The sequence below is a fragment of the Narcine bancroftii genome, chromosome 3, assembly GCF_036971445.1.
Source record: "Narcine bancroftii isolate sNarBan1 chromosome 3, sNarBan1.hap1, whole genome shotgun sequence".
Taxonomy (NCBI): Eukaryota; Metazoa; Chordata; class Chondrichthyes; order Torpediniformes; family Narcinidae; genus Narcine; species Narcine bancroftii.
This window is the reverse complement of record NC_091471.1, coordinates 352,173,395-352,197,996: the sequence shown is the minus strand read 5'-3', so window position 1 is coordinate 352,197,996 and position 24,602 is coordinate 352,173,395. Positions and strand designations below refer to the sequence as shown.

At 39.4% G+C, this 24,602-nt stretch overlaps 1 protein-coding gene across 7 annotated transcripts in view; it reads right to left on the bottom strand.

Moving 5' to 3' along the window:
• The window catches only part of cep112 (centrosomal protein 112), a 399,081-nt gene that overhangs the window by 311,249 nt on the left and 63,230 nt on the right, over positions 1-24,602 (bottom strand). For 5 of the 7 annotated variants that reach the window (XM_069929793.1, XM_069929789.1, XM_069929788.1 and 2 more), the window contains 3 exons: positions 16,832-16,909; positions 7,938-7,985; positions 5,688-5,765 (listed from right to left, as the gene is read on the bottom strand). In XM_069929793.1, coding sequence (XP_069785894.1) covers positions 5,688-5,765; positions 7,938-7,985; positions 16,832-16,909 — 204 coding nt within the window. Of the gene's footprint in view, positions 1-5,687; positions 5,766-7,937; positions 7,986-14,439; positions 14,495-16,831; positions 16,910-24,602 lie in introns of those variants that run through there. The other 2 variants (XM_069929794.1, XM_069929791.1) reach the window with 2 other exon arrangements.

Genomic DNA, 24,602 nt, shown 5'->3' with positions numbered 1-24,602 from the left:
TAAAAAATGTCTTCAGCTGATCAGATTTCTTTGGAGTGAAACACAAAAGTCTGCAGGAAATATGATGTGATTGCAGTAAAAACACAAAAATGTTGGAGGAACTCAGCAGGTCTTGCAGCATCCATAGGAGGTAAAGTTATATTACCAATGTTTCGGGCCTGACTCCTTCAAGAAGTAAGCAAAATGCAGGCAATTGGCTGAATAAAAAGGCTGGGAGAGAAAGAAAGAAAGGACAGGGGGATGGGCACAAGAAAACAAACAAAATAGCAGGCAAAAGTTAAAGTATAACATGTATGCTGCATTTTTAACATTATAACTTGACAATAATAAAAACCTTGAACCTTAAATTAGAGAGAGGAGAGGAAAAGTGAGAACTGATCAGGGGAAGGATGGCTCTATGAATAGAGCTGGAGAAAAGAAAAAAGAAAGTGTTACGAGCTCAGAGGGCCCCAAAACCCAGCAGCAATAGATATTAACGAAGACAAATGTTACCTAAACAAAAGTTGCTTTCAATTATCTTTAAACACGAAAAGAGAATCACACTTTAACTTGTCACTATTAACTTAATTAACCTAACTTAACTCCCTTCTAATTCTAAGCACACGTTTATGTAATGTGTATGCAAATTCAGAAAAGTTCTTTGATTCACAGTCCAATCTCACTTTTCATTCCTCCAAGTTCACTGGTTGCAGGCAATTCCTATATTATGCACAGAATTTAGCATTTATGAAGTTCACCAGGATTTGATGCTTGAAAAGTAAATAGTTACCGCTCAGGAAGGTTCTTGTCAGTTTTCAGAGAGATTTGTTTTTCTCTGGACACCCACAACTGATTCCTTGTAACCAGACACTTCAGAATCTTTCTGAAGAAATCTGTCCCATCAGGGTTCTCCAGATGATAACCTCTTTCTTTCGGGTCACTACAGAGTTCCTTTTTGTTTCTCTTATTTCAAGTGAAACATTAGACAGTCAGTCCTCTCCTCTTGCATGAACAACAAGTGCTTTGACCAGGCTGAACTAAGCAGTCACAACCTATCTTCCAAATGGGGTTTTCCACAAGCTTTCCAGCTTGTCCTGTTCCAGTCCCAGCTGCTGCACTGCAGAACTCAATTCCCTCTCTCTCTCTCACTCTCTCTCTGAGAGAAGCCTTTTTTTTACTCCCTCTTAGAACAGCAAGTTCCACTCCAGACAGCCTATGGCTCCGACGAGTTCTTTCATCTACTGCCTTTTTGCAAACAAAAATCCATTATTGAAGTCTCTTGGCCACTCTCCAAAGCTTTTGTTAAGGCTCTTGGAGTGGGTCTGTCTAGCATGAGCAGAGCTCCAGTATTTTAAACAAGATCTATTTTGAAGTGTTTGTATGTGACTTATCACTATTAACTTAATTAACCTAACTTAACTCCCTTCTAATTCTAAGCACATGTTTATGTAATGTGTATGCAAATTCAGAAAAATTCTTTGATTCACAGTCCAATCTCACTTCTCATTCCTCCAAGTTCATAAATGTTAAATTCTGTACATAGTATAGGAATTGCCTGCCCCAATTTATCTCCCAAAATCATATCTATAATTTGTCAGAGAAGGAAAGAGAGAAATAGAGCTAGAGGAAAGAAGAAACAGGGATGGGGAAGGGGGAGACATGGGATGGGTGGGGGATGCTGATGGAAATCGGAGAAGTCGATGTTAATACCATCTGGTTGGAGGGTGTCCAGAGGTTTCTTTTCCCCTTTTTGAGGAAATCTTTGTTCCTTCTATTATCAATGCTGATAATCCACGGCGATCTAAAAATCAGACTGTAACACCACCTCTAGTCAAGACTGGACACAACAAGGAATCATGATGGAGTCTGCGATTTTGGCTGAAAAGCAGAAACTCACCCCTCCTGGAAACTCTTGCCACCAAGACAGACAAGGACAGTAAAACTGTTGAAATAACCAAGTACCAGCGACTTAGCTGCCAGCAAAGGGAAGTTTGAGAGAGTGATCATATTTCATCAGTCTCTGTGCATTTGCAAATGCACAGAGACTGTTATTTTCATCAAGACAGCCAAAATAATCATTTTATTTTCCTCCACAGATTCTGCCTGATGAGCTGATTTTTTAAATATATGAATCCATAGCCAACATTGTCTGATATAGCAGTAAATCTGGTATTTTAGTAAGCCTACAGAAGAAAGGAGCTTAATAAAAGACAGTTACAGCTTGCAAACATATTGAACTGGGAAGAATTACATCACTTGCTTTAATATCAAAAAACAAACTCCTGAGGTTTCATTTTGAAATTTACAATATCATTTAATCTCTTGATACATTAATGCAATGAAATACACTCCAAACAATTTGAATTTACTGAAAAGCTATTGCATTGCAGGTATCCCCAGATATCCAGAAGCAGAGCCCTTGGCAATTACATTTTAAAAATAATTCATGCCAAATTCTTTGAACATTTCTGAATCAACTATAGAATATATGAACTACAAACATATGTACACTTCCTTCTTAATTGACATGTCTGAATAATTTCTGTATTAAAAAATGTTCCAACTCATTGCAAGATATCTAAACATTCAGGGGCAGTATTTAAACAAGACTGGATTTATCCAAAGCATTTAAAAATGACAGCATTTATGCAGGTGGGTGGTTCTACATGTATATCAAGTACAAACACAATCTGCACTGTGACATTCTCCACAGGAAGCAGGTCAGGGTATAAAAGATAGAAGCAACCTTGGGATCCATAGGCATTTGATCAAAGGGAGCAGAGTATCATGGTGACAGGAGGTGGGACAACAACAGCAGTGGAGTGGAGCCTTTCTCAATTTCTGCATGCCCTCTGGCACATGATTATGTTCGTTTCAACCTGCTTCCAGTTTTAAAATAAGCAAAGGCGACAGCATAAACCACAACAAACAGAATTCTACACAAACATATTCCCCACTCACCTTCACAACGTTCTTAGAAACACATTGATGAATAATTCCATAAAACAAAATCAATAATATGCATCAAAATATAAAGAACACATGAAAATCATCTAACTTCATAATAAAGTAAAACCACTGGTATCTGGCACCTATGGGGATTGGTAGATGCCAGATAAGTGTATTTTCTGGTTGCTTAATAGTTACAATGCTTAATACACCTGCATTAAGAATAAACAGCTCAAAAGACAAAAATACTATTCCATATTTACAATGAACAAACTTTACTTGCAAGAATGCTTGTATATAAACATTAAAGCATTTACTTTTACAACTTGCATATTTTTTCCTATCTTTTTTTAACTTTTTTTTGTGGTGGCTTGAGGCTGTTGTTGCTTGAATTCCAGATTTACCATATTTAGAATTTCCTTGCTAACACAAGACTTGTATTTCAGAAATATATTGCTATAATCAAATAACATTGATCTTTTTGTCTTGTACATGTGATCAACCAAAATATGACATTCTCACATAATTCAACCAATCCATGAATCTTCCTGTCTTTTCCACTTTCCAGGCATTGACATTGTTGTAGAATTGAAATCTACCAGTCCCTTGGAATACATAGATTATTGGGCTCCCCTGCATGGCAGGTGGGGCCTGAACAAAAGGCATGCGTTGTACCTAAACTGGAGAGGAACCAATATCCTCATAGGGGGTTCTCTAGTGTTACTCTAGAGCGGCAGGGGAGTGGAAACCAGAGCAGCAAGTGCAGGAGTTGAGGAAATGGCAAATGTTGTGGCAAGTAAATCTGAAAGAAAGGTCAAGTGAATGAAAACTGTAAGACTGATGGGCTGAAGTATGCTTATTTTAATGCAAGGAGTATTATGGACCAGATATATGAATTTTGAGCTTTAATCAGTACTTTGATTTACAATAATGTTACCATTATTGATTGCCAGATACCAGGGGTTTTACTGTAAATTAGTTGCAGATATGGGCAAAGAAATAGCAGATGGAGTTTAAACTACAGGGAACACTTCCATCAGAGAGCAGCAGCAATCATCAAGCTCTGTTATTGCTGCTACCATCAGGAAAGAGGTATATGTGCCACAAGTCTTGCACCACCAGGTTCAGGAACAGCTGCTGCCCCCTCCCCTATCAGACTCCTCAATCAGGGTCTCATTTATGGACTCTTTTGCACTAGTAAATTTGTTTACATTTTGTTCTGTTTACAGTTCTTTATTGTTTACATGTGTATGTTATATACAATTTCTTTGCACTACTAATAAGAGGTAATTCTACTTTTGCATGAAAATGAATCTTAGGATTGTCTGTGATGTAATGTATGTACTCTGACAGTAAATCTGAAATCTGGACAATTATGAGATCAAATAAAAGAGAAACACATGACAAAACTCTGAATAGATGTGATGCACAGAGGGATCTGGCGAATGAGGCCCACATTTCCTTGAAAGAGGCTATGCAAGTAAAGGGTCGTCGGGTGATAAATGTGGCATCTGGTGTGCTTGCCTTCATTAGGCAGGACATTGAGTATAAAAGTACAAAGTTATGTTTCAGCTTTATGAAATTTTGGCTCAGCCATATTTGGAATATTGTGTGTAATACTGGATACTTGAGGTTTTGTAAAGGGTACTGATGCACCATCAATTACCACAAAAGACTGAGGTTGTGAAACTGATAGGTTTTTATTAACTATAGACTGGAACACCAACCTCATCGACTGATCATGGCAGGAAGACTGGGGAGCATGCAAGGGATAATAGGTGGGGTGTCCAGCCAGCAGTAGCCAATCATAGTATAACAGTGGTCTATTACAAGTAAAGAAGAGATTTTTGGATTTTGTCTGTATTAGAAAGTCTGTGTTGTGAGAAAAGATTGGGCCAACATGGGCTGCTTTTTCTGGCGCATCAGAGGCCAGGGAAACAAAACGTTTCACAGGTTAAAGTGCCATACAATAGAGGACATGCATTTAAGATGGTGAGTGGGGGAGGGAGGTTTAAAGGAAATGTGCAGAGCAATTTTTTTTATATACACAGAGTGGGTGGTGCTGGCAACATCTGTCATGAGTAAAAGCAGAGACAATATGAGAATTTAAGGAGCTTTGAGAGAGATGCAGATATTCAGGGAATAGAGGGATACAGACCACATGCTCGCTGCAGAGCCTTAGTTTAAGTTGGGCATTATACATGGTGCAGATACATGGACAGATACATGTTCCTGTGCCATACTGTTATGTTCTATAAAATGCATGCAAAAGAACAATGACTCAGAGAGAAGTACAAAATTTAGGGTGCAGCAAAGGAGCCAAATAAACTTTATATCAGAGTCTAAACCTGCTGGATGGCAAACAACTTTGAAAGACCAAGCTAATTCATCCCTTGTGGACATGAACCATCGAGGACTATTATGACATCTCATCTATTGATCTGATTAGCCTTCAATATGCAGTAGGATTTTATTTTTCTAATGAACCAGATGCTGAAAGAGCAATACGCTTTTCTTTTTGCAGATGGAAATTGACAATTCTGCCAAGTTAGAAACTTGAACCTAACACATTAACACTAGTGAAGACAATTTTCTTGCCTTAAACTTCTTCACATCAACTCAGCTGCAAGTTGTATTTTGGGACAAAGCTGAGTTTCCCAAATAATGCAACAGTATAAGATGGAGGAGAGGAATTTATATTGCTGAAAATGTCCAACTACCTGAGCTACAGATAATGCTGAAACCAAATATATTCTCACCTCTTTTTCATGCATTCGAACTAGAGTCTGATCACTGCAAAATGTGCTCGTGTTTCCCTGGCTTGCTTTAGGTAAAATCTATAAATAAAACAACAATAGAGTTCAGTGAAAAGAAAGATGGCGGCACTGGAAGATGAGGGTGCCTTTAGGGGTCTCCATTTCATAACTCGGCTATCCAATGTATAAAACTCCATTAATCTTGTTTGCTGGATTGGCCAGACCAGCAGATTTTTCTGTTATTGTAGGTTATTTCTATCAATACTCAGACACTTTTTAGTTTTCTTTTTTAGATGCAACAAAGAATTATATTAAATTTTACAGGGTGCGCAAGTCATGACTGACTGGAAGGAGAGTGAGGAAATTGTAATGGGTTATAAAGAAATGGCAGAGGAACTTAATCATTATTTTACGTCTGTCTTCACCACGGAAGACATTCAGACAGTCAGAGGCTTCAGGGAGTTGAGTTAGATTCAGTTAGAGTTACTAGTTAAATTGTGCTAGGCAAACTAAACGGATTAAAGATTGATAAATGTCCTGGACTGGATGAGGTGCATCCACAGGTTTTGAAAGAGGTGGCTTTGGAGATTGTAGATCCATTGGCAATGATCTTCCAGAAATCGATAAGACTTTGGAGAGATTCCAGAAGATTGGAAGGTCGCAAATGTGGTTCTGTTATTTAAGAAAGGTGGAAGACAGAAAAAAGGAAACTATAGGCCAATTAGTCTGATGTCGGTGGTTGGGAAGATATTAGAGTCGATCCTCAAGGCTGAGGTGATGAAATACCTAGAGATGCATGACAGGATAGGTCCAAGTCAGCATGGTTTTTTTAAAGGGTGGATCCTGCCTGACCAACCTATTAGAGTTTTTTGAAGAAATCTCAAGTAGTATGGACAAAGGAGAGGTTGTGGATGTTGTCTATTTAGATTTTCAAAAGATTTGATAAGGTGCTGCATATTAGGCTGCTAAATAAGATGAGCACCCATGGAGTTACAGGGAAGTTATTAAACTGGATAGAAAAGTGGCTGATAGGCAGGAAGCAAAGGATTGAAATTAAGGGTTCCCATTCTGGATGGCTGCCTGTAACTAGTGGTGTTCTGCAGGGGTCGGTATTGGGGCCGCTGCTGTTTACAATTTATATTAATGATTTGGATTGTGGTATGAATGGCTTTGTGGCCAGATTTGTTGATGACACCAAGATAAGTGGTGGAGTAGGAAGTGTAGTAGGAACCATAAAGTTGCAGAAGGATATAGACAGATTAGGAGACTGGACAAAATTATGGCAAATGAGATTTAACATAGAGAAATGTACAGTTGTACATTTTGGAAATAAACAGGCAGAATACTAATTGGATGGGGTGAAAATTCAGACCTCGGATGTACAAAAGGATGTACTTGGGTGTCCTCGTGCAGGGAAACCTAAAAGTTAATGACCAGGTGAAATTGGTAGTGAAGAAAGCGAATGCAATGTTGGCCTTCATTTCAGGAGGAATAGTGTATAAGAGTAAAGAGGTGTTGATGAGGCTCTATGGGGCACTGGTGAGACCTCATTTAGAGTACTGTGTGCAGTTTTGGGCCCCACATCTTAGAAAGGATGTGATACAAGGACTAATGTACGAGGAGCATTTGGCAGCTCTTGGGTTGTATTCATTGGAATATAGGAGAATGAGAGGAGATCTCATAGAGGCATTGTGTATTTTGAAAGGTTTATATAGGGTGGATGCGGGTAAGATGTTTCCCTTGGTGGGTGAAGTGAGGACAAGAGGTCATAGTCTGAAAAATTAGAGGTTATCCATATAAAACAGAGATTAGGAAGAACTTCTTTAGCCAGAGGGTCATGGATCTGTGGAACTCACTGCTACATACAGCAGTGGAAGCCAGATCACTGGGACTACTTAAACAAGAAATAGACAAGTATCTCATTAGTGAGGGCATCAAGGGATATGGGGAAAAGGCTGGAAATTGGAACTAGTGTAGAGTAACTTAGTGTAGATTTACGGAATAGACTTCATGGGCCTCGTGGCCTGCTTCTGTTTTTCTGTCTTATGATCTTGTGACTGGAAAGGCAACACGGGAGCCAGCAAGTAGAAAAGGAGCACGCGAATCACAAGCCCAGTGAATTGAACTGGAGCGTGGCAAATATCAGCAGATGCCAAATCATCAGAATGTCCGAATAGTCGGACAGCAAAGTATTGGAGTTAGACGGTATTTTTCTCCTCAATTTCTACAAGGCATATTTTGCTATTCACTTACCGGAGACAGAGGTATTGGTTTCTCTCTTAAATATCTGGGGTTTTCAATCTGAAAAACAAAAGAGGTGCCAAGATTGAAACTTATTATAGATGGATGATGAAGTGGTAAATTGGATCAGCAAATTCGCTGATGAAACAAAGATGTTGTGGACAGCGAGGAAGATTTTCAAAGCTTGCAGAGAAATCTGCACCAACTGGGAGAATGGTCCAAAAAAGAAAAAGTTTAATGTGAGGTAATGCATTTTGGAAGGCCAAACCAAAGTAGGACGTACACAGTAAATGAGAGGGCACTGAAGAATGAGGAGAAGCAGAGAGATCTGGGAATAATTACATTGTTTCCTGAAGGTGGCGTTGCATTTGGGCAGGGTTGTAAAGAAAGCTTTTGGCATCTTAGCCTTTATAAATCAAAGTATTGATTATAGGAGTTGGGATGTCATGTTGAAGCTGTTTAAGACATTGATGAGACCAAATTTGAAATATTGTGGGCAGTTCTGGGCACCTAACAACAGGAAGGATATCAATAAGATTGAAAGAGTGCAGAGATTTACTAGGATGTTGCTGGGTCTTCAGGAGTTGAATTACCGGGAAAAATTAAACAGGTTAGGACTTTATTCCTTGGAGCGAAGAAGAATAAGGGGAGATTTGATCGAGGTTTACAAGATGATGAGAGGCATAAACAAAGTGGATGCAAATAGGCTTTTTCCACTTAGATTGGGGGAGATAAATAAGAGAGGTCATAGTTTTAAGTTGAAAGGGGAAAGGTTTAGGGGGAAGTGTAGAATGAGCTGCCATCTGATGTGGGCTTGTTCTTGTTATTAGAATAAATTGGATAGATACATGGATGGGAGAGGTCTGGAGGGTTATGGAATAGGAACATGTCAGTGGGATCTGAGATGATGGTCAACACAGACGAGAGGGGCAAATGGCCTGTTTTTTGTGTTGTCATGTTCTATGGTTCTATCTTCCCTTTTAACTCTCACAAACAAGACCTGAGCCCTTCATCAGGCACCTGCCTAGTTTTTGCTTATACCTTTGACAAAGGGCTCAGGACCAAACATTGGTAACTTTTAACTTCCTATGGAAGCTATGTGATCTGCTGAGTTCTTCCAGCATTTTTGTGCTGAGAGGTCACACAATATTTTGGATTCCCAGCCAAGCTGCAGTAGGGTCTTCAGTCACTGGCTAATTGATTTAATATGAATATGATATTGATGGAAAATAAAATGACCAGATTTGCTTATTGTGCAAAAAAAAAATCATTCTGGAATGTTCCTAAACCAACATTTTTTTTAAGACAGCAATGTTTCAATGACAGTCTGGAAAAACACATTCATTATCGACTCAGGTGCGGCAGTGGAAAAAAATCAATACCAATAGAGTTATTTAGTCTCAACACATATTATTTACACAGGAGTTGGCCACTCAGTTCTTCAGTCTGCTCTGCCATTTAATAAGATCATGTGTGACTTTATTGTAACCTTAATACCACGTATCCATCTACCCTCAGTAATCTTTCACACCCTTTTTATTAAGAGCAATATGTTCTGCTGCCTTGGTGTTCAAAGACTCTACCTCCACCACCCCGTAAGGAATAACATTTCAAAGACATGATCCTCAAAGGAAAACCTTCACCTCACCTGTGGAAAGAGTAAATTACTGGGTGTCAACATCTCTGAAGTGCTGCCCTGCGGCCTCAATATCAATACAATCATGAAGAAGGCTTGTCAACTTCTATACTTCGTGAGGAGTTGAAGGAGATTTGGTATGTCACCAAAGACTCTTACAAATTTCTACGGTGTACAGTGGAGAGCATTCTGAATGATTGCATCACTGTCTGGTATGGAGGTGCCAATGCAGAGGACAGAAAAAGGCTATAGAGAGTTGTGAACTTGGCCAGTCCCATCATGGGCATCAGTCTTCACTCCATTGAGGATATCTAGAAGGGTAGTGTGTTAAGAAAGCAACCTTTAACCACAAGGACCCTCACAACCTAGGCCTGCCCTCTTCACACTGCTTCCATCAGGGAGGAGGTACAGGACCTTGAACACGAACACCAAGCAGCACAAAATCAGCTTCTTCCCTTCAGCCGTCAGATTTCAGAACAGACAGAACCTCACTTTCTCCTCTTTTTGCAACAATTTATATACATTTTTAAATGTAACTTATACCAATATTTGCACCTGTGATCCTGCTGCAAAACAACCAATTTCATGATACATTAATGACAATAAATTCTGATTCACCCGATTAAATGGGAGCCCTGTGCTTTAATCACTGCACCACTTGCTACAGCCCCATATTTTTAAACAGGGATGCAATTGTAGATTCTTCCACTAACAGAAATATCACATATTATTAATATTTTGTCAGTGAAATTACAATAATCAATTCAAACATTTTTTTCAGATGATAATCTTTTAACATTTTTGTGATCAATAGCTGTTACTCATTTCTGTGAAAATTACATTCAAAGGTTAGCGATGAATTGGCATAATTCTGAAGCAGCAAATCATTCTGGGCAAGGAGCAACACATTAATATAGTTTGAATACAAAGTATTTCAGCATAAATATGACAAGCAACTTATCTACTTCTATGCACTATCTTTGAATGATGTTAAGACAATTCAGCAGGTCCCACTCTAACTGAATGTCACTTCCTCATTTCTAGATAGTTATCAAGACCACAACCTTTTACAGAACTTTGTTTCTTTGTCCCAAACCAGAAAGTTGAGAGACCATTTCTACTCTTGGATGCTGTCTCCAGCATCTCATTATCATCTCAAGATTCCAGCATCTGCAATTTTTGTTTTTCTATTTCTTGCACCTTTTAATTTGAAAAATGAAAGGCAACATCCCTGTTGAAATAGGGTTGGAAGTTCACAAATTTGACCCTATGTGGATGCCAAATCATCCAGTTATTAAATAACAGCATTAATAATCAAATCATTTCAAGTATGTGCACACTAAGGAAGCCTTGTCATACCTTCAGGTAAGTATTCAGTAATATAAAAATAGTACTTCATCCCAAGAAACAAATCAATGCCTGAAAGTAATTGTTGGCAAAATGTCTGCAAATGTGATCTCTGATGTATTGACTGCCTGTGATTAATTAATTACACCCCACTGTGTAATTGGATCATAGATTTTCTCACCTCCAGACTGCAATCAGTTAAGATTGGTCAGAAATTCTTCTCCTCAATCTCCATCAGTATCAGAGCACCACAGGGATGTGTTCTTAGTCCCCTGCAAACTCACTTTATTCCTAAAAATGTGTGGCTCAGTATGACAATAACACCATCTACAAATTTGCCAACAATATGAAGGTAATGTGTTGTATAAAGGAAGAGGATGAACTTGGCTGAATGATCTTACATTAAGGAGCTAATTCAGGAAAGGAAAGCCATGGGCATACAATCCAGAGATCATTGCGGGATCAGAGGTGAAGAAGGTGAGCAAATTTAAGTTCTTGGGAGTTACCATCTTAGAGGATATTTCCTAGACCAAACACACCAATGTGGAGAAAGCACGTCAGCGCTTCTACTTCATCAGGAGTTTGCAAAGGTTTGGTATGACATCAGAAACCCTGGCAAATTTCTACTGAGGTATGATAGAAAGTGTGCTGACCAATACTCCTGGGCCCAAACCCCTCCAAAAGGTAGTGGACACAGCCCAGGAAATCACAGGCCTAAACCTCACAACTATTGTGCAATCTACAGGGAGCACTGCCATTGTTAAGCAGCAGGAATCATCAAAGACCCTCACGATGCAGCCCAAGCCCTGTTCTTGCTGCTGCCATCAGGAAAGAACTATCAGTGTTACACAATTTGCACCACCAGGTTCAGGAACAGCTGCTATCCTACCACCATCAAACTCCTCAACAAGAAACTCAGAGACTCACTTAAAGACTCTTACTTGTGCACTTTATTGATTTTCTTGTTCTCTCTGTATTGCACAGTTTGTTTATAGTTCTTTGTTTGTTTACATTTTAGGCTGTGTACAATTTATTTTTTGCACGACCAATTAATAGTAATTCTGCCGCGCCCGCAGAAAAAGGAATTCAGGGTTGTATGCGATGTCACGTATGTACTCTGACAATAAATCTGAAATCTAATTGGGAATCCTGTTGTGGCGTAATTTATTGTTAAATGAAATTATGGTAAATGACAAGGTTGCTAGTTATAGGACTGATAATGAAAATTATGAATTTTGTGTGTATTTTAACTATCATTCACTATTTTGGTAAATGTAAAGGATTTTAAAAAATGGAAAACATTTGTGTTGTCCTATCTTGGTCATCTATTTATTAATTTTCTACTAAAGTGCCACGTAATACTACTAAACATGGCAGACTTCAGTGGCAAAGAAACAGCACAGATATTCCAAGGAAGGGACAGCATCATGATCAGTTTAACCAAATAATCAAAAAAAATACAAGCTCAACCAAATTACCAACTGCATAGTGTCAATACTCCATCAATGGACAGTGCTGATAGGTCAGATACACTCCATGGCTCAATTTTCTCACCATCATTCCGTTGATGTAAATTGACTGCTCACAATTGATGCTAAAAACTGCTCTAAAAGCAAAGACTGAGAAGTTCATACCAGAACAATATGCTTTGATGGAGAGGAGGATTCCTGAAGAGACACACAATGTCTCAAGAGAGGAGACTGCAGATGCTAGAATCTGAAGCTAAACACAATCTGCTGGAGGAACTCATTGGGCCAAGCAACAGTGGAATGGTTAGTGTTTCAGCCCAAACCCTTTATCGGCATCCTAATAACATTCCTCATCTTAGTTTTTTTAATTAATTCATTCTTTTTATATGGGCATTTGATATGACCAGCATTTCATGCTCACCCCCAATTGTTTTTTCTAAGATTTATTTGAGGCAGCTTCCTGAAATGATACAGTTGATTGCTCTCAATAACTCCTATTGCTGCAGTCAAGGAGTCCCAGTATTTTTACCCAGCAGCAATTAAAAAAAAATGATGTTTTATTTGTCAGGGTGCTATACAACTTCGAGGTACATCTTAGTTGTGACTTTCACATGCAGATGATCAAAGTCAACAGGCTTGGGAAAAGTTGCTTTGGCAAAGAGAATCAATGTTCAGGATGGTGAAATGTGCCAATCAAGCCAGCTGCTTTGTTCTGGTGGGAATTAAGACTCCTGAATGCTGTCATCCAGTGAAGTCAAGACTATTCCTTCACATTCACAATATGCTTTGCAGATAGTAAAATGTCTTTGAGGGATCAAGAAGAAAGCCTCCTCAGGATATCCAACATCTAACCTGCACTTTGAATCATAGCATTTCTGTCACTAGTCAGGTTAAGTTTTTGATTAAGGTGACTTTCAGGATACTGAATGTAGTCCATTCAAATATCAAGGGGATGTAAATAGACATTTCTTTGTTAATCATTATCATTGCCTGATACTGAATTGTGCAGAGAATTCTGCTTCTCACCAATTTGTATGTTGCTGTATTCTTTGTACATTCAAGCCACAATGCATCATTATTTGAGTAGAGAGAGAACTGGGGAGACTGCAATAATCTTTGAATTAACCCCTCCTTTCCACGTTCTGCAGGGATTGCTCCCTCCATGATTCTTTTATCTCTAATCTCTTCTGTGCACTTCCACTCTTCCCTTTTCTTGCCACTTTCCTACCCCCCCTCCCCCCCATTCTATTCTCATCACCCCTTGAGTTCCGTCTGGTCTCTCTTGATAACACTCTTACCACTTCCTCTCATCAGATTCCAGCACTGGCAGCCTCATCAGTCTGTGTGACTCACCTTCCTCCACCTGAGCCCTTTGTTTTTCTCGCTTTTGTCAGGTGCCTGCCAATTTTCGTGTCATTGCCTGTCATGTTTCACCAATCCCACACATGTCCCTCTCATTCAGATCCCATCCAGCCCTCTTTACACTGGCTTCTCTGCTCCACATCTCCAGTCTCAATGAGGAGTTCCAACCATTCTTTTTGTCCCTCGATGCTTTTTCACTGTCTGAATTATTCCAGCAGGTTGTGTTTAATCAGTGATCTGTGAATAGCTCCAGTTCTGCTTTTAGGACTGACAGACAACCACTGATGAAGCAGTGTGCTTCAGGAATTGGTGCATCATCTTTGAGCAATTTACACAAGTACAAGCAGCTGACCTTGCTGATGACAGAAGGACAGATCGGAGCAAATTGTGAAGAGAACACAAGGATACAAAGTGATTTTAAAAAAAAGATTAAAGGAGCAAGCAAAGCTCTGGTAAATGGAGTGCAATAAAGGGGAATCTGCCATTTTGGTAGAAAAAAAATAAAAACTAAATCGTGAAGGATTCCAGAGCTGTTAGATGCAAACAAATTAGGGTGGCCAAATGCATGATTCACAAAAGGCTGGTATGCAGGCTCAGCAGCTTTTATTTTTCCTCATGAAATACAAGAAATAGGGAAATAGGATTAGGGTACCTCCAAAACATCATAGGGTAAATTACATCCTCTTTTGCTATAACTTACCATTCTGTACATTTAGCATTCACTTTATACACAGGGTGTTGGCATCAACGTAAAGTTCATAGTTCATTGGCTATCCTGAACTGTCCTTGAGTCACATTCAAGAACTGTTGGCATCCTGGATAACTTCCCACAGACTGCTGGGTAGCCGTTGCAGGCTTTAGATGCAGTGGCAATAAAGAACGGTGCAAGACTTGGACGGGTAACTGCAGGTGGTGCTGTTTCCATGTCTCTACCATCTTCATCCTTAGTTGCAGAAATTACAGCTTTAAAAAAGTGCTGTTGGGATATCTATGGCTTTATCACTTCAACGCAATGCCTCCAGATCCCAAAATTCCCTATCCTCTCCAACCAAGATATGACAAAAATAGGGGTTTTCCAGCAAGGAGAGATGAAGAACCTAAAAGTAATTAACTCCATCTATCTCCAAGATTGACCAGACTAACAGCTTGGGAAGCGACAAGCGGTGACTGCTGAAGAGGAATCTGCCTTTCTTCCTCTTCCAAAGCTGATAATATTTGGTTCCACGGTTGTTTGTCATCTGCTCAACCCACCAAAGTGCAGTGGAAGAGATTAAAAGAAGAAGTGAATACTTTTAAAATACATACATGTACAATTATTGGCATATACAATTTTAAAAAAAAAACAGAATAATGGAAGTCTGGGTCTGATACATCTGTCCTCTAATCAGAGTTCAATTGCAATTCCAAACCTCAAAAACAAAGCTCCAGCTGTTCTCTGCTACTTTATGAACCCTGCGACTTGAGATTAGGCTCCTGGGTATTTGTTTTTTTGTACAGACACACAAATTCATTTCAATGTTGGATCTTTAAACTGCTGTTTTTGCAACTTAGATTCATTCTTTGTTATGGATAATAGAGAATTACGGTAACCATTTTCATCCCTGCACTGCTTGACAGGATTTATTGTTGCTGATACACAATCTCTGATTTTGTAAATGCTGCCACCATGTTACTTAATTAGTTAAAGCCTGATAATTGTATATTTTTATGATAATCAAGATATTATGCTAACCAATTATGAAAGTTGTTTAGAGATCTGAATTTTCTTACACTCTTTCACAACAGCTGTAGCCTTCTGCTCTGTGATACAGAACATTTCCCAGAGCAATTCAGAGATGCAGCTGTTTGTGGTGTTCCTTCACTGACTACTGAAATCACTTTGAAGTTTGTACAGCCCAATACCAATCTATTTGCTCTCATGCAAAGCCACAACTAAAGGATATGGATGACTTTACTCCCTTTGATCTGTTTATTACTAATATTATATTCTCGATGGATTTAGTCACTGAACTACAAAACTATTGTGTGGCTATTGGCTATTCTATGTGACAAGCCAGAAATATGCCTCATTTCTGAGAATTAGGAATTTTTTTTGAACTCTTTGTGATTAATTAACTTTATGTTCAGGAGCATAGACTTGATGAAAATTTTTTTAAAATTCAGAACTTAAATATTAATTTTATTGAACTCCAAAAATGAGAATTTCTTGTTATCACCAAAATCTCCATATCAGATTTTAATACAAGTGCTGGATTGTGGTAGAGCTGAGATTCCCAACGTATCCTTTATGCTTCAACTGCACCCTCTGTAGGTAAGTTGTTTGACAACAAAAAGTACTGTACTTGATCCCAGAGAACAAAAAAAAACTGAGGAAGGAGAGACAAAAGGATAAAGAGCAAACCATTTCTAAATAAGCTGCAAGAAACAAATAATTGTCAGAGAGACCCAACACATCACATCTCAAACTGGGTGAATTGAAGGTCAGAAATGCAAGTGAAGCAATGACTAGAAATCCATTGAACTTTAAAATAATGAATGGAAATGTTCAAGCAATAGTCACCAACAACAAAGCTAAGCTAACCAAAACAACTTGTGGCTTAACATGGGAAACTATATTAGAATGCCGTGAATAATTCGATTATAAAATCATAAGGAAAAGAAGAGCACAAAAGGAAGCAGAAATAGAAAATGAAACCCAGCCAGAATATTTAATAGGCTGGTACACTTTAGAAGTGACAACTTCAGGTGTGTTCTAATGGAGGGCCGAGAGAGTACAAAATAATTTCATAGATAAGTAAGAAAAGCTGCTCCCACATGCAAGGAAGATAAGAAGCAGGAGTTACAAATCTAAGATATTTCAAAATCCACGAGAGAATTTAGGAGACTGTCTCAAGGGCAAAAACAACTAGCATGAATATATTAAAGCTGGACAAACCCATGCGAGAGTAAGTAGACAGATAGGATGATGGCCTGAAGTTCAAGAAACTGGAAAGAACACAAAATCTAGCATGTATCAAGTGGCCTGCCTTTGAGCTGTAGGTATTGCAATATGTAACATGAAAACCAAAAGTGCACACACACACAGAACATACCCCAAGATTCCAACTGTTTAATCTTGCTTCAAAGTCATCATCATCAGAAGATGTAACTGGTCTGGGTTCAGTAATCACCTGGGAACATAATCCAAATTAATTTTGCATTAAATCAACAATTTAGGTTTCAGAGTGAGGAATGAAATAAATCCCTCCAGATAACACCAACAAATAACGACTTAAAAATAACAAAAGCCCAAGCTAAAAAAAAATCAGTCCCTGTTTCCTCCAGCACAGAAATAGGCCTTTCAGCCAAGCATGTCCATGCCAATCAAGCAAGTCCCATTTTCCTGTGTCTGACCCATACCCCTCTCAACGTTACCTAAATGTCTTTTGAACATTCAATTTTCCCTGCCTCTAGCATTTCCTCTGACAACTCATTCCACATACACAGCACCCTCTGTGTGATGAAGGTGCTCCTCAGATCCATTTTAAATCTTGCGCCTCTCACCTTAAATGTATACCTTCAAGTTCTAAATTTACCTATCCTGGAAAAAAAATCATATTTAACTTATCTACACCCCTCATGATTTTAATAACCTCCATAAGGACGCCCTTAGTCTCCTATGCTCGAGTGAAAAAAAGTCCCAACATATCCAGGCTCGCCTTATAATTCAAGCTCGCTAATCCCAATAACATTCTTGTGAATCTTTTCTGCAACCTTTTCAGTTTTATGTTATCTTTCTATAAATGGGTGACCAAAACTGCACACAATATTCCAAGTGTGGTTTCATTTTCTAACATGACTGAGTGGATTAATTTACAATATGCATACCCTGCAACATACAATTGCACTAAGTGAGGCCCAGTGCTCCAGATCATGGCTCCATACAATTAAACATCACATCCTGGTTTGTAGTGCAATCTAATTACAGAGATAGAGTTGTACAACACAAAAACGTGCTCTTTGGCCCAATATAGCCATAAAAATATTTTTGGCCATTTACACTAATCTCATTTGCCTGCATTAAGAGCATATCCTTCCATGCTTTGCCTATTGGTCTCTTCTCTAAATGCCATTAATTACAATAATTGAATTTGATTCCACCACCATCTCTTGCACTGAGTTCCAGGTATCAAACTTGCCCACAGATCTCCTTTAAACACTTTCATGTTCAACTTCAGACCTAGTTTTTGATATCCACATAATTTGAAAAAAAATTCTGACCTTTCCTTCTCTTACAATTTAATCTACCTCCAATAGTCACCCCTCAGTCTCCTTTACTCCAGAGAAACAAATCCAGCCTATGACATTTTTCTCCAAAACTAAAGTCTCCAGTCCAGGGAACATACTCACTTCCGCACTTTCTACAGCACAACCAACTCATTTCTACGTCAGGTACAAAACTGCACACAATTCTCCATGTGACCAAGTGTCTTGTAAAATTTGTAAAGAAGTGAAACCTCCCTCTTCAAGATCAAGTTTATAACCATCTGACTGTACACGTACAACCAGACAAAACACCATTTCTCCAGACCACACGCAATATATCTCTAAATAAATATTTTTGATATATTTATTCCATTACAGAATATCGTTCAGTTCTGATTTCAATGCTCCTGTACCTCCTTCCTGATGGTAGTAGATCAAAGATATTGTGTGCTGAATGTAAAAGGTACTTCATAATTTTTGAGCCCTATTTAAGCAACGCTCCCAGTAAATGTCATCAATTAGAGAAAAGGGAGACTCCAGTGCTCTTCTCAGCCGCTCGATGATCCTCTGCATTGACTTCCACAGATCAATGTTTTGCAGCTACCCCACCACACAATGATGCAGCCAGACAGGACAATCTTAATTGTACTCCTGTAAAATCTTGTCAAGATGCCAGCTGGTCACCTTGTCCACCTTAACTTCCTTAGAAATTATACGTGCTGCAGTGCCTTCCTAACTGATGAGGTGGTTTTGTGGGTCCAGGATCTGCACACAAAGGAACTTTGTACTATTCACTCTCTCCATGATGAAAGCATTGATGTGTAGCAGAGTGGTCCTCCTGAAGATCACAATCATCTCCTTTATCTTGTCCATGTTCTCTTTTGCATTCCCTTCTTTCATATAACTGAAAGTTATATACTCCAGGACATTAAGCAGGTAGCCCTCCACTTCATTCAACGATGTACTCATGATTATAATAATCTCATAATTCCATGCAATGATCCATGCTGATCAGGAATTCTCAATGGGGACCACCACTGCCCCCACCCCAACCCCCAGGGATCACAGCATATTTAAGTAAAAGCCTTGTTGCTTTTTCACATCATGTAACATAAATTTTTCAAATTTTTTTATGCAGTCAGTGAGAGAAGTATGGAAGAAACTAAAACTTAACTGGTTCACAGGGAAGGGGGCCCCATAAACGTTGAAACTTTGAACAGAGTTCTAAGGGGACCATAACCAAAAAAAATGGTTAAGAATGGTTACTGAAGATAATCTGATTTTTCCAACATTCCTTGCATTAACCACCCTGCAAGAAGACATAAAAAGTTGCATATACTGTGATTTAGAGAAAAAGAAACAAACTGCTGAAGGAATTCAGTGGCTTTGGGCTCCCTCCAGTTCAGATGTAAACTTTATTCTTCCTGTATTGGTCCAACCTACCCAAAAGTGATCTCAGAGATCCAAGTGCCCACAGCCTTACTTCCTGAACCAGCTCTGCAATCATATGACCTATTGTCCTACTTTTTTTTTAAAAAACCTTTGCTTAGCTTATGACTAAGAAAGTAATCCTGAGTTTACTATCCTGGAAGACCAACTTTTTAAAACTTTCTGCCTAATTTTCCAAATTCACTTTGAAGGACACAAAAGCACCTTTGGGTGTTCTCCCACCCCCTTCATAATGCACTGTACTCGCTCTGAGGCATTCCCGACAAAAATCAAAGAAACAACAAATAATTTTGGAGAGACAGTTAATTCCTAATCACTTTTCCAGTGATGTTTCTAGAAAGAAATACTTAAGTAAGTAGAATTATTCCAACGGAATTCTCTTCAAGAACCATTAAAAAGCATTGCTATCAAAGCTGCTGTAATGGCAGCACTGCCACTGGTGCAGACCCACAGAGAGCAGGGAACAAAGTCTCAGCGCTCCCCTGCAGTGTCCAACTGCCCAGTTTGGCTGCCATACACTGTACATGGTTTAAATGGCCTGGTAAAGGAACTGACAGTAGATTATTTTAAAATCCCGCAACCATCGGGCCTAGCCCAAGATGGCTGCATCTATGATCGACAGTGGCCACGAGGGGTTGCAGACTCCTGGGAAGTGGAGGACTCACCAGAATACAGGGAGACCAACCCCGTTTGAGAAGAACCAGAGATGACCTGCGGGACAGTGACCTTGACAGCAGACCAGTGAGGGGCTCTGAGGCTGAAGAACACACAGGCGGCGAGCTGTTGGTGACTCGAAGTGAGGAACCCACATAGGATGTGGACTGTTGGCAACTGTGGTCAAAGGACTTACACCAGGCTGCAGACTGTTGGAATCTCGCTTGAGAGTGGTTGAAGGAGTACTAGGTATCAGAACCAGGATGAGAGAGGGTGATGAAGGCTTCCTGACCGAGTTAGAGGTACGAGTCTGGAGCTCAGTTTGCTGATGGTTCGGAATGAAGGCTGTGTAGGTGCTGGAGTTGAAGCCATAGATTTTCAGTGACTCTGGGGGGAGCTCTCTTTTGCTTCTCTTTCTCTGGCTTAAGTGGCACTGGGCAATTTTTGTTGAGAACAAATCTTTGTCCGCCTTACAGTAAACTGAAGAAAATTTTATGTAATGTCACATCTTCTGTTTGATTAAGTGACAATAAAATAATTGTGAATCTTGAATAAAACCACAGTTTTGAGTGAAATACGTGCTTGTGAAGCAGCAATGGCTTCCCCTTTCCCTATTTGACTATTTTGTTTCTTTACAATTTTTACTCAAAATTGAATATTCAACGATGGCATGTGGAAATGAGATCATGAATATAGAAGAGAACATATAATTTCTGAAATAATTATCCTTTTTTTTAAACAACTTGGAGCCTGTACATGGATTCGATGCGATTAAATTATTAAATTTCTTTTTTCCCATACATTGGTGGTGTGGTCCCAAACCATGATACCTCTACTTTCTCCTTCTTTCTCTTTTGGGGTAGGTTAGAGGTGGGTTGGGAGGTATAGGGATAGGGGCTGGGGGGTTTTATGGCATAAATTATGTATTGAATTGTATTTTGAATGTATAATTTATTATTGATTATAAATTTTAAAAATGAAAAATTTTTTTTACGCAAAATGTATTTTTTTTTCTACAGTTACAGGAAGGCTTTTTTTGTTGCTGAATTTAATGCACAAACTGTGCTGGAGAACAATGGAAAAATACATGAACCAAACCCAGCAAAATTCAGAGAAGCAAACTTTCAATGAAAACCACTAATAAAGAGCATATATCCAAAGAAAAACATCAAAACCCCACAAGTGTTGGCACTTTCTCCTCAAAGGCGGCACTACCAGAGCTGCTGTAGCAGCAGTGCTGCCATTGGTGCAGACCCATGGGGAGCAAGGGAGTGGAGATGCAGCATTTCCGCGGGGTCCATTCACTGCTGTCAGCTCCGCACGGGCTTTGAAAGGCCCATTGAGGGAGCCGACAGTGGTTTTATTTGAAATCCTGCAACCGTAGGTCTGCGCCCAAGATGGCGGCACCTATTAATGAGCAGCAGCCATGAAGAGCTGTAGACTCTGGGGAAGCAGAGGACTGGAGCAGGGTACTGGAGGATGGGAAAAAAATCAAAACCACCTGCAAAATCAAAGCAGATTTTGGAGAAGAAACAGAGGCGACGACCCATGGGGTCAGTGACCACAGTGGTGGACCAGTGAGGGGCCTCTGTGGCTGAGGAACAAGTGCATGCAGCAGGCTGCTGGCGACTCGAGGTGATGAAGTTATAGGCTGCTGGAGAATTCTGTTGGGAGACTCGCGCGGGCTGTGAACTGCTGGAGACTGGCTCAAACTGGCTGGAGGGGTACCAGGTATCGGAACTGGGATGCGAGGAGGTATCAAAGGCACTGGGGTTCCTGACCGTGTCGGAGGTTCAGATCTGGAGCTCGGGTTTTGACTGGACTCTGTGGCTGCAGTAGCTGCGGAAGCACTGTAGGCGAATCTACAGACACTTGGTGGCTTTGGGGGGTGGGGGGGAAGACTCTCTTTTGCTTTTGTATGTCTGACTCTGTGTGGCGCTTAGGCAATTCCTCCTAGTGGCAAATCTGTCTACCTTGCAGCAGTCAAAAAGAAATTTAATGTAATAGGACATTGTTTTATTATTATGATAATAAATTGAATCTTGAATAAATTCAGAAAGGAATAACACCTATCCAAAAAAGCACAAGGTAAAAATAACCAGAGCTGTAAAGGAAGCAGGGTTTCATAAAAGACACATCGCAAAATAAATTTGGCATAAAAATTAAAATAAATAATCCAACCAAAAAAAATGTAGACCAGGAGGGAGCATCTCCCTATTACCTGCAAGCCTACACTCGTCTCCCTTGGCCACACCCCATGGCCACAGACATCTGCTTGAATTTTGGCATTCCCGTTGAAGGCCTGAGGTTTAAAAAAAAAATTGTCTGCCCATTGTTTTCCATGGATGTTGTGCGACATGTTGAGTTCCTCCAGCATTTTTATGTGCTGTGGTGGGCGTGACACTCTGTTCCTGTGCTGTACTTTTCCGTTTCTACAAACAAAATTATATTTTGTGCATTTACCAGATTTACTAAAACCTGCATTGTTTCAAATTCATTTGGCTATTATGATTAGAAACAGTAAACGTATTAGTTGTGTTACCACTTGCAGGTCGCAGATATGGAAATTAATGAGTCAAGAATCAAAGATCTTATTGAGAGGTGTTGAAAAGAATTGCTTTGATTTTGCAGATGGTTAACTCGAGAGCTAGCTCATCCAAACCTTACAAGATGGACAAATTAGAGAGAGGAGCAACAAGCTCTAGGAAGACAAAAAAAATTTATGCAATTCTTTGACTTTTAATTATATTTGAAAGAAGTTATAAATGGGAACAAAGTGGGCACAATAAAAAACAACCAAGACTGCTGATGTTCGTTCACACAACATCAGAACTCCTAAATGAAGGTGGAAGTGTTAAGATTACTCAGTGGTAACTACTCCAAGAACAAGGGCACTCGATTGGCCTCCTCAGGACCCAACAAAGCATACTTCTTCAAATTTCCCTGCACTTGGGTTGAAATATCTGAACATGTCAACCTTGCACAAGTCCAGTTGACCCAATGATTTTAATGAGAAAAAATGGCCAATGGTTGAAACCCTTCATCAAGACTGTGCAGAGAAGAGATAGCCAGTTGATGAAGTAGACAAAGACGACATGGTCAAACAATAATCATGGCTTTTATTAGCAGAAACTCTTGGTACAATAACGAAAGACAATAAGTGCATACACATTTATACCCAAGGGGAGTGTCCTTAACAGTAGAGATAATGCACAGCCAATGTTAGTATAGCAAGGCTCACCAGAGGGGAGACAGGCAGCTTGGCAGACATTCACCACATCAATGTAGATGAGGCTACTCCAAGTGCACCAAATGCAATAGATGAGGTTGGACAACATGTATGTAAAACTTGGCCTTACTTGTAAGGACCATTTGTGGGCCTGGATGGAAGAGAGATGAAGAGATGTAGGGACAAATTTTGCACCTTCTAACTAGGGTTTCAACTAGCAAGGCAGGGGAATGGAAACTGGAGTGTTACATCACATGATGGAGCAGTTGGCACAGAAGAGGTTTAACAGCATGTTGCCTGGTTTAGAGGGTACAAGATCTGGCTAGTTTTTTTTTCAAAAAGAGGCTCTGAGATAAACACATGAATATGAAGGGCAAGGAAGAATTGCTATCAGGTACAGCAGATTTTAAAGTTTGATTTGAACCTCATGTTTGGCACAAACATGTGGGCCAAATTGCCTGTGCAGTCCTGTTTTATTGTCTATATATCCACTCCATCAGAAAAACAAAGGAGCCACATTATTTAATTTGTATTATATTGAAAATCATTAATGTAAAATAAGGCTTGGGTATTCTTGTGCACCAGTCACTGAAAACAAACTTCGAGGTGCAGCAAAAAAACAAAGAAAAATAGCATGTTAGTCTTCATGGTAAAGGGTTTGAGTATGGAGCAAGGCTGTCTTGTCACACAGACATTGTAGCTATGAAGTGGAACATGGAGAATAAAAAGGGATTACAAATCAGTTAGATATGTAGGCAAAGAAATAATATATTTGCCATAAAAGGGTGTGCAGCAATGGTTTGCCATACTAATTTCTAGGATGGCATGACTCCCATTAGAGGAAAGATTAGGTTGACTAGTTTCGTGTCAGAGTTTAGAAGAACATGAAGATCAAATTGAAACAGAATTCTGACAGGGCTAGGCAGATTGAATATGAGAAGATTGTTTCCCCTAGCTAACCTGTCCAGAAAAAGGTGGCCACAATCTCAAGATATTGGGTGAGACATTTAGGGGTGAGATGAGGAGAAAGTTCTTCATTCAGAGCTTGGTGAAACTGTGGAATTTTCCTACAAAGAGTTGCTGAATATATTTATGAAAGGGTTTCATAAATTTCTAGATGTTCAAAGCTTCAAGAGGCATAGGGAGAGAGTAGGGACATGATAGCAATACAGATGACCCCCTATAATCATGCTGAATTGCAGAGAAGACAAGGACCAGATGGCCAACCTCTGCTCATATTTTACTGATTTCTTGTTCAAAACCCAAAGTTATCTCCTTCTTGGGGT